Source organism: Salminus brasiliensis, chromosome 22 (genome assembly GCF_030463535.1).
Source record: "Salminus brasiliensis chromosome 22, fSalBra1.hap2, whole genome shotgun sequence".
In the NCBI taxonomy this organism is placed as follows: Eukaryota; Metazoa; Chordata; class Actinopteri; order Characiformes; family Bryconidae; genus Salminus; species Salminus brasiliensis.
This window is the reverse complement of record NC_132899.1, coordinates 30,893,136-30,903,963: the sequence shown is the minus strand read 5'-3', so window position 1 is coordinate 30,903,963 and position 10,828 is coordinate 30,893,136. Positions and strand designations below refer to the sequence as shown.

At 48.6% G+C, this 10,828-nt stretch overlaps 1 protein-coding gene across 1 annotated transcript; it reads right to left on the bottom strand.

The window, feature by feature from the left end:
* Positions 1-457: 457 nt before the first annotated feature.
* On the bottom strand, positions 458-7,848 carry arg1 (arginase 1). Its single transcript, XM_072667212.1, has 8 exons — positions 7,772-7,848; positions 7,604-7,676; positions 2,833-3,007; positions 2,586-2,745; positions 1,964-2,058; positions 1,024-1,128; positions 789-925; positions 458-638 (listed from the first exon to the last, which is right to left on the bottom strand). Exons 1-8 carry the CDS (start codon positions 7,835-7,837, stop codon positions 475-477), a joined length of 975 nt encoding a protein of 324 aa, XP_072523313.1. The 5' UTR covers positions 7,838-7,848; the 3' UTR covers positions 458-474.
* Positions 7,849-10,828: the final 2,980 nt, after the last annotated feature.

Below are 10,828 nucleotides of genomic sequence, written 5' to 3'. Positions count from 1 at the left end.
TTTTTTGAAGCTTCAAAGGGGTCGTACTCCACGAGTATTCTGGGGTCCAGAAAAAACTGTCATTTTCCCCCGTGTAAATATTCACAGTAAGCCTTAAGAAGATCTTCCCGAAGTCTAATAAACGTCTGCTGGATTTCACCAGTACTGGGTCGGGTTTACCTTAGCGTACCTCTGACCAATCACAGGGCTAACATGGCTCTGGCCTCTCTTCCAGTCTGAGGAACCTGCAGAGCTAAAGCTAAAGCTCAAGTTGCGACTAGAGGGCCGTGTAACTCGAGTATGCCTCGGGCCGGCTCTGGCTGTAGGCTCTGTAGGTGGATGTGTGGGTGTGGCTTGGGTTTTGTGATGTCACAAAAACAACGTAATCGATGTGTTTTACGATAAAATCAGATCTGAAGCGAAGTCGCTCGTTGTTTATATGGGTTTTATTGGCGTGGCACGGCGCAGCAGTACAGTCTGGTGTGTTCTAGGCACTCATGGTTCGGGCATCTCGTAGTCGGCCGGGTGCGACCCTTCGCGGACTCGTCCGAAGCAGCCCAGGACGAGGTCCACCGCCGCATTTACTGTGGAGCGAACCTCGTCCTCCGTCCCGCCTAGCTTCGGGTTCACCTCCACGATGTCCATGGCAGACAGCAGGTCTGTGAGGGGGAAGACGTGGACCTGGGTCAGCTGCTCATGCCCCCAGAAATGTTTGACCATAACTGACCTTTACCCCTAGATCTTTTTTTGGGGCCTAGCCATTTTTGAAAATGATTAGACAGTGGACAGAGTGGACACAGTTCGCTCACCCGTTTGACAGATGTGCTCTGTGATGTAGATCCCCTCTCTGTACGTCAGACCGCCAAGCACCGGCGTCCCTGTCGCTGGAGCCACCGAGGGGTCCAGAGCGTCGATGTCGTAGCTCAGGTGGATTGGCTTTTTCACCCTGCAGTGCGAGACGCAGCGTGAGCTCAGCATGTTCAGAAGTGCACACTGAGCTCTAGACTTTATGCTCGGGGTCGGTACTGAACTCCAGGTACTTGCTTTGAAAAGATGTGATCACACGTCTGTTCCATGACTTTGCCGATTCCGAGACGGTCTACCTCCGACATGGAGAAGACCTTGATTCCCAGGTGCTTCAAAATGTAGCTGGAAAAGAGGATGTTACTGGTGTCAAAGATGGGAAATCCAGGGCCATGAAGTCAAAAATCCATCCCAGGATTCCAACTGCCTTTTCTATCTAGCTGTAAAAGAGCTTCCCAGGCGGTTAATGTGGATTTGTAGTCTACGGACCTGGATTTTCCATCAAGCTGCAGTAGAGCTTTCCTGGCGGTTAAAATAAAATCCTGGTGTGGATTTCTACATTTTGGGACCGAATCTTCGATTTAGCTGCAGCAGAATCTGAACTATTACAGTTTTCTTTGGGACTACTTTTTGCCGCACAACGCCCCGCGGTATGTATCCCTCCGCCAAAAATGGATTTTAAGACCACTTTCCTGGCGGTTGGAACAAAATTCTGGGGTGGATTTCTACATTTTGGGACTGAATCTTCCATCTAGCTGCAGCAGAGCTGTCCTGGCAGTAAAAACAAAATTCTGGGATTGGATTGTTACTTTCTGGACCTGGATTTTCCATTTAGCTGCAGTAGAGCTCCTGGCAGCTGCAACAAAATCCTGGTGTGGATTTGTACTCTACAGACCTGGATTTTCCAGCTAGCTGCAGCAGAGCTGCCAGTTAAAACGAAAGCCTGGAGTGGATTTCTTTACTTTATGGACCTGAATTGTTCATCTAGGCTGCTGCAGAGCTGCCCAGGCAGTTGGAACAAATTACTAGAGCACTGGAGGATTGACCACAGAGTTGTGGGTTCAAAACTCAGCTCCGCTAAGCCGCATTACAGGGCCTTTGAGCAAGACCCTTGATGTTAGACTGTGTTTATTATTGAATAATTTATGAGGGCGTGGTTTGGCTCTGGCTCAGTACTTACTGCTCCTCTGCGTCTACATCTCTGAGTCCGATGTACACAACGTCTCTGGCTGATATACAGGGCTTTATCCAGGAGAGGTTTGGCATCACGGGAATCTGAACGGGACGAAGACGGGTGAAATACAAGCAGAAAACAAATACAAGACACTGTATACAGTAACAGTCAAAAGTTTGGACACATGTAGTTGATTGTGTGCTGATCGTCATCTTTAGGGTGGTGGTGGACACTGGGGACACTGGAGGACACACAGGTATCCACTGTAGTTAGGATTTTCTGGCCTAAGTTGGCAGTTGAGCTGAAAGGACATGATTTAACAGTCATATAGTCATATATCTGTGTGTGCCCCAGCGTCCTCTTTTTTAAAAAATAAAAAATATGGTCACCCTAGCATTTGGATCGCATGTTTTTAAGATTCTGGTGTGTCCAAACTTTTGACTGGGACTGATAACTGTGCATATGCAGATGAAATTGTTCGCTAAAAAAAAATAATAATAGTAATAATAGTAAATAATAATAGTAAAAATTGCTGTTCAAAAAAAAATTTTTTAACACTGTCATTGCATGTTGGGTCCACAGGGGGCCGCCAATTCGCAGACAGCTGAATGTAAGGTGGGCAAATCACCTTGTTTCGCAGCTCGTGGATGAGGTAGGACATGGGCTGCCCGTGAATGTTGCCAGTCGTGGTGGTCAGGGGCGTGTTGATATCAGCATGAGCGTCCACCCACACCACACTCACCTCACTTCCAGAGGCCGCATGGCCATGGATCGAGCCGATCGCTAGACTGTATCAACGGAGAAAAACAGAACACTGGGGAAAAAGCTCGCTCCCGGTACGTGAGCCTGACCCGCAGACGTCCTGCCGCTCTTACCTGTGATCCCCCCCGAGCATCACACAGGTGTGGCCGTCACTCTTGACCCTCCGCACGGCGTCCGCAAGCCGTTGGTTGGCGAGCCCGACCACTCGCGGCCTTTTCGTCCTCCCAACCGGCTCATCGCTGGACACGTCCTCGAACGCCAGGTTCCCATAATCCTTCACGTCACAGCCTGCCGGAACCAGCAGGGCTCTTTAGATGGGGTGTAAAACCACCGACCGCAGGCGCGCCCAAATGGAAACTAACGCAGCGGTCAGTTGGTCAGTGAGAATTATGAGGTCACTAGGTCATCAAAATGCTAACACTGCTACAAATAGATATATACGTATATATCCTGGCAAGCTAGCACTCCAGCATGTCTAACTGAGTGACCGTAGAAGGCATGGACAGACTGGACGCAGACTGGACGTCTTTCAAAAGTGAGGCAACTGCAGCTCTAGCGCCTCTGCTGGCTGACTGCAGAATTATGCGTAGCTCTGCCCACTACAACTACAGAAATGGGCCAATACTAGCACAGGGAAACCGAACTGCTGGAATCTGGAGACGCTGAAGACGGACAGTCGGTGGGACTGAACTGTATGAGGATGGGCGGAGCTACACATCATACTGCATCCAGCCAGCAGAGGCGCTAGACCTGCGGTAGCTTCACTTTTCAGAGATGCTGTGCTGTCCATGCCTTCTACGCTAACAGTGAACTAGCATTCGTTGATCCCGGTGCCTTGGAGGTCTGGTAGCTTGTGCACTAGGGTGGAGCTCTAGATAGGAAGTGAGGAACCGTGGGAGATGTTTTTGGTAAATACAGGTTCTATAAACGCTGTGTTTCCAGGACAGAGGTGATGGGGGCACCAGACTGAGTCCACCGAGCTCCAGCCACGGCAGAAATAAAAGAATAACCCAGGATAAACAGACCGCAGGCCAATACATCACTGATGAGACGGCCTGTGTGTTATTGATTGAACCTGGGCAGAACCCTCTCCCTCGCTGGCTTATTGTGTACACACCACCAGGAGAGCGATGCACTCGATGACGGGGGCGAGTGTGTTTGTGGTTTCACCATCACAGTTTCTCAGAATTGCCATTAAGGTTGCTTACACACACACACACACACAGGGTGGGAGGTACAAGGTCAATAAGCCCTGTCCTATCGGATCCCGTCTCTCAGGTTCCCTGAATTAAACACTGGTCTCACACACAGACATCCATAGTCCACATCTCTCGTTAAATCCCTCTTTGTGGCTGATCAGAAAGGTCCATAAGTATGTGGACACCTCAACGGATTTGAAATTTGCCAACCAAGACCTGGATGAAGCTCAGATTTTCTTACTTTAAGAGGTTTAAAAGTTCAAAAGTATCTGGACAACGGACCACAGAGGTGTTTCATGGCCAGGTGGGGCCTGTTCCCTGGTTATTGTCCTGACGAATTAGGGAGATAAAAGGTCTGGGGTTGATTCCAAGGGTTGAATTTGACTTTGGTGGTTGATGAGAATTTTCAGGATGCAGTCCAAGGAGGTGGTGAGGAGTCCAGGAGTGGCCTAATCAACATGAGCATTTATGGGACCAGCTGGGACGCCGACTACGGCAACCTACGAGTGTGCAGGATCTACAGGCCCAGCTGTGGGAAACACCTGTGGGCAAACGTGCCTGAGAAAGGAGTCGGACGCTCTCGTCCAGCTAGGGCTCCAAGTTTTATTCACTATTTCTAGGACAGTTCCTAAAAAAAGGACTGTCCCTGGTAACTGTCCTCAGATGAGGAAGCTGCACGTGTCTCTCTTTAGTCTAAAGTTATAAAAGCTGTTTTAGTGTCCATTAAGCGCAATTATGGGCTTCTGCAGGGCTTTATGTTGGGATGGCAACCGTGTCAGAGTGAAGCGTAACCTGTGCCTGATGACCACAGCATCTGTGAGCTCCTCTGACTGATGGGGGAGGAGCCCACACCTAACATCACCCTGACCCTAACATCACTCTAACATCACCCTGACCCTAACATCACCCTGACCCTAACATCACCCTGACCTTAACATCACCCTAATATCACCCTGACCCTAACATCACCCTGACCCTAACATCACCCTAACATCACCCTGACCCTAACATCACCCTGACATCACCCTGACCCTAACATCACTCTGACCCTAACATCACCCTGACCCTAACATCACCCTCACCCTAACATCACCCTAACATCTCCCTGACCCTAACATCTCCCTGACCCTAACATCACCCTGACCCTAACATTACCCTGATATCACCCTGACCCTAACATCACCCTAACATCACCCTGACCCTAACATCACCCTGACCCTAACATCACCCTAACATCACTCTGACCCTAACATCACCCTGACCCTAACATCACCCTCACCCTAACATCACCCTAACATCTCCCTGACTCTAACATCTCCCTGACCCTAACATCACCCTGACCCTAACATCACCCTGACATCACCCTGACCCTAACATCACCCTGACCCTAACATCACCCTAATATCACCCTGACCCTAACATCACCCTGACCCTAACATCACCCTAACATCACTCTGACCCTAACATCACCCTCACCCTAACATCACCCTCACCCTAACATCACCCTGACCCTAACATCACCCTGACTCTAACATCACCCTGACCCTAACATCACCCTCACATCACCCTGACCCTAACATCACTCTGACTCTAACATCACCCTGACCCTAACATCACCCTGACTCTAACATCACCCTGACCCTAACATCACCCTCACATCACCCTGACCCTAACATCACCCTGACTCTAACATCACCCTAACATCACCCTGACTCTAACATCACCCTGACTCTAACATCACCCTCACCCTAACATCACCCTGACTCTAACATCACCCTAACATCACCCTGACTCTAACATCACCCTAACTCTAACATCACCCTGACTCTAACATCACCCTAACTCTAACATCACCCTGACCCTAACATCACCCTCACCCTAACATCACTCTAACATCACCCTCACCCTAACATCACTCTAACATCACTCTGATCCTAACATCACCCTGACTCTAACATCACCCTAACATCACCTTGACTCTAACATCACCCTGACCCTAACATCACCCTGACCCTAACATCACCCTGACTCTAACATCACCCGACTGGAACAACATTTACCCCACACACTGCATGTGCAAAGGCACCAGACAGTCCCTCACACAGACTCTTTCAGAAGGTGCCAGAGCAGCCGATCCATCACTGCCACAGAACTGAAACTGAACTGAACTGACCCCCCAACACCACCCACACACACACACACACACTCACACACACACACACACTCACACACACTCACAAACACTAACACACACACATTCACTCAAACTAAATGTCCTTTAGTTACACCACCCTAACATCACCCCTACTGTCACATCACCCTAACATTACCCCTCCCCCCCACCAGCCCTATTATCACCCCTACCTTAACACCACCCTAACATTACCCCTCCCCCCCACCAGCCCTAACATCACCCCTACCTTAACATCATCCTTACATAACCCCAGGTCCAACACCACCCTAACATCACCCCTACTGTCACATCACCCTAACATCACCCCTACCTTAACATCACCCTAACATTACCCCTCCCCCCACCAGCCCTAACATCACCCCTACCTTAACATCATCCTTACATAACCCCAGGTCCAACACCACCCTAACATCACCCCTACTGTCACATCACCCTAACATCACTCCTACCTTAACATCACCCTAACATTACCCCTCCCCCCCACCAGCCCTAACATCACCCCTACCTTAACATCATCCTTACATAACCCCTCCCCCCACCAGCCCTAACATCACCCCTACCTTAACATCATCCTTACATAACCCCAGGTCCAACACCACCCTAACATCACCCCTACTGTCACATCACCCTAACATCACTCCTACCTTAACATCACCCTAACATTACCCCTCCCCCCCACCAGCCCTAACATCACCCCTACCTTAACATCATCCTTACATAACCCCTCCCCCCACCAGCCCTAACATCACCCCTACCTTAACATCATCCTTACATAACCCCAGGTCCAACACCACCCTAACATCACCCCTACTGTCACATCACCCTAACATCACTCCTACCTTAACATCACCCTAACATTACCCCTCCCCCCCACCAGCCCTAACATCACCCCTACCTTAACATCACCCTTACATAACCCCAGGTCCAACACCACCCTAACATCACCCCTACTGTCACATCACCCTAACATCACTCCTACCTTAACATCACCCTAACATCATCCCTACCTTAACATCACCCTAACATCACCCCTACTGTCACATCACCCTAACATCACTCCTACCTTAACATCACCCTAACATCACCCCTACCTTAACATCACCCTTACATAACCCCAGGTCCAACACCACCCTAACATCACCCCTACTGTCACATCACCCTAACATCACCCCTACTGTCACATCACCCTAACATCACTCCTACCTTAATATCACCCTAACATCACCCCTACCTTAACATCATCCTAACATCACCCCTACTGTCACATCACCCTAACATCACTCCTACCTTAACATCATCCTTACATAACCCCAGGTCCAACACCACCCTAACATCACCCCTACTGTCACATCACCCTAACATCACTCCTACCTTAACATCACCCTAACATCACTCCTACCTTAACATCACCCTAACACCACCCTTACATAACCCCAGGTCCAACACCACCCTAAGCCTTAACATCACTGTCGCTGGTGCCGCTGGTCTTACCTTGCTGTCTGAGTCTGTCCAGCAGTCCAGCTGCCCGGATCAGGTCTGGTCCCAGCTCTACTCCGTCCCTGGGCTGAGCAGGACACACTGTATTAGTGCCAGTCCAGTTTACACCCCCCCCCTCTTCCTCATCCCACTGACCCCCTCAAACCCTCCCCACCCCCTCACCTGCCCCCCGCTGAACGGAGCCCCGATGATCCCCACAGACCGCAGCTGCCCCAGCGCGCGCCGCATCCCTTCGCTGCGAGGACAGACTCGGAACAATCCGCGCGCGCTCTCGCGGATTAAAGCGCTGCGCGCGACCCGCCCACAGCGCACACACATACAGATACACACACACAAACACACACAAACACTGCCCCCCCCCTACACACACACACACACACACTCTCTCTCTCTCTTCCATTTTCCTCTGCTCTGTATCTCTCTATCTACTATGGCCAAAAGTATAGGGACACCTGCACTTCTCTCAGAACCTCTCAGAAAAAGATCTGAGAGCTGAAGAGCTCCAGTCAACTCACACTATCCATCCCACCCCGCCATAAACCCTGGAAGAAGCTCATCATTCTGCCTTCCACAGAAAACCAGGCGAGGCCTTCAGAGAGAAGCCCACCACCCCTACAGTCAAACATGGTGGAGGTTCAATTATGTACTGGGGTGATGTTGCTGCTTCTGGCACCAGTGGCCTTGACTTGACCCGCTTGGTGTTAGGAAATCTGAAGACTACCAAAGAACTCAGCACAACGTTAGGACCCAGTGCTACAGAAGACCTGTGGGAAGATCCTAAAACAGCAGCTGGGAGAAGACACCTTCAAATCTGAGAGGCCTGGAGCAGCTGGCAGACGAAGAGTGGTCCAGAATTGCAGAAGAGGGTGGTAGGGAACTCATGGTGACGGGATGTGACCGATTACAGCTACTGATTGTAGAGGGTGACCGTCATTTCGTCCATTTAGTCCATTTCTGGAGATCTGTATAGAATGAAATCAGCGTTTTTCATCTCTCAATATTATTAAAATAAAGATCAAATGTTCATATGTTTAAATATAGCACAAAAAGACAGGCTTTCATAGGGTGTCATTTTTTTTACCATATATAGTAAAAAAAATATTATTTTTATACTCTAAAATTGTGAATATATATATATATATATATATATATACTAAATATATAATAATGCACGTATTTGGGTGTAGAAATGTGATATTAGTGCATTTGGAAGTAAGGAAGGAGGGAAGCCTTAGCTAGAATTAGCTATAGCTAGTTTTGCTACCGAAAGGAAATATGTTCATAACTTGGATGAAGGCCAGTTTGCTAGCTATGATGTAATATATAAAACAGAAAAATAGAAAAATACAGAATAAATAAATATAATAAATAATATTAATTTCCATCTTTTTCTTCTTTTTTTTTAAACTGTTAAAAAAACGGCCAATAAAAAAATTAGCCAATCATATTCCCCCCCTCCGCTGTATCCGGGCAGAAACAGCCGAGCGAGCTCTCCCATTGGTCGGTCGTTCAGTCCGTCTCGCTAGGCTTTAGCTAGCTAGCATTAGCTAGCTATATCCAGGTTTCCGTTAGAACTAGCAGCGCTGAAATCACTCAAAAACCACCAAACAAACGAAATATATCAATATATTATGTAAATATATAAAGTAAAAGGTAAATATGATGCAATATGTCTATGTTTAATCTAGAACCGTCACAAAATAGTGTGTAAATGTTGAGTGTGCTAGCGCTAGCTAGCTAGGTTAGCAAAGGGACGCTATAATTAGCTAGCTAACAGTAGTAGCTAGCATTTTTGTGTAGCTGGTAGCCTCAGTTTTATTGTAATAAAAACATAATAATTAGTCATATTTAATAATACAAACGGCTTTATTTCTTTTAAACCGTCACCCAGGGCTGCTTTGCGGGATAGCTAGCGCTAGCAAGGCTAGGTGCTAGCTAGCTAGCTAAGTGCTAACTGCTAACTGATGCCCTTGATGTTGTTGCTCAGGTGTAAATCAGTGGAGAGCGCGAGGAGGGGCGGACAGGTGCTTGTGATGAAACTTTGGCTGGGCTGCAGGTAAGCAAGATCTGCATGGGTGCAAACTACAGGGGGGGGGGGCAGCAGGTCTCAAGCCCCCCCAAATAAAGAAGGTATTAAACTGTATTAAAAACAGTGTAAAACACCCTTTTACTGGCTGGTTGCCAGATTTGCAGTTTCCCCACCCAATTAGCTGAATTCATTAAGCCTGTTTTTTTTATAGGTCTGTTTGCTGGTGCAGTTCTCAGGACTGTAGCTAGATACACACTGTTAGAGCAGGGGGTTCAAATCCAGGCCTGGAGGGCCAGTGTCCAGCACGGCTCGCTGATTTCTCCACTGAAGTAAACCCACTACGCCCGGTAGTTAACAGACTATTTGATCCAGGTGTGTTTAGGTAAGGTCACTGGCCCCTCAGAACCGGATTCGAAGAACCCTGTGTTACAGCATCTTTAATTCCCGAGTCCGGCACGGCCACCAAAGAAGCATTCTCCACAACCTGTAGACGAAGCATCATCACTTATCTGCGAAGCACAGCTGGGTTAAAAACCCGACCGGTAGGAAGCAGCAGCAGGAGGAGGCTGGCTTTACCCGCACTTTTTAATGGAGATCAGGTTGTGTAGGATCAACATGGGGTCCTTTGTGGGGGGAGTAGAAGTGTGTGAGCTGCTGAAATTGCACTACTCAGCTCTGGGGTGTAAAGCATGGTCCACATCAAGTGTTCTCAGATGTTTCTCCAGATTTCTTTTCTCCAGATCTTTTGGGCGCGTATGATGACGGGGTTGTGGGTTCAATACCCGGGATCGGAAAGCTGCCACTGTCGGGCCCTTGAGCACCCTTGAAGCAGATCTGCAGCCGGTGGAGGTGGTTTCACGCACTGCCACTGTACCCCGGTCACCCCCGACGTCCCAACCTGACCAGTTCCAACCTGACCAGTTCGTGCTGCACTGAAACATTTCCCAATAGAACCGACACCACTTGAATGTAAACAACACCTGAGCCCATATAAATTCACGGCAGCTGATGTTTTGGACCTAGGTGGGTGAGTTTGATGGGGCTGATATTTGCCGTTCTGCTTTGTGTTTGACGCAGCAGCCTCTTTTCACTGGTCTTAAGTATTTGGACACAGATATGTTGATGTGGGAAAGCTGGTCTGCTTTAAACAGTACAGACCTGTACAGTGAGTGCTACAGCTCACCCCCATC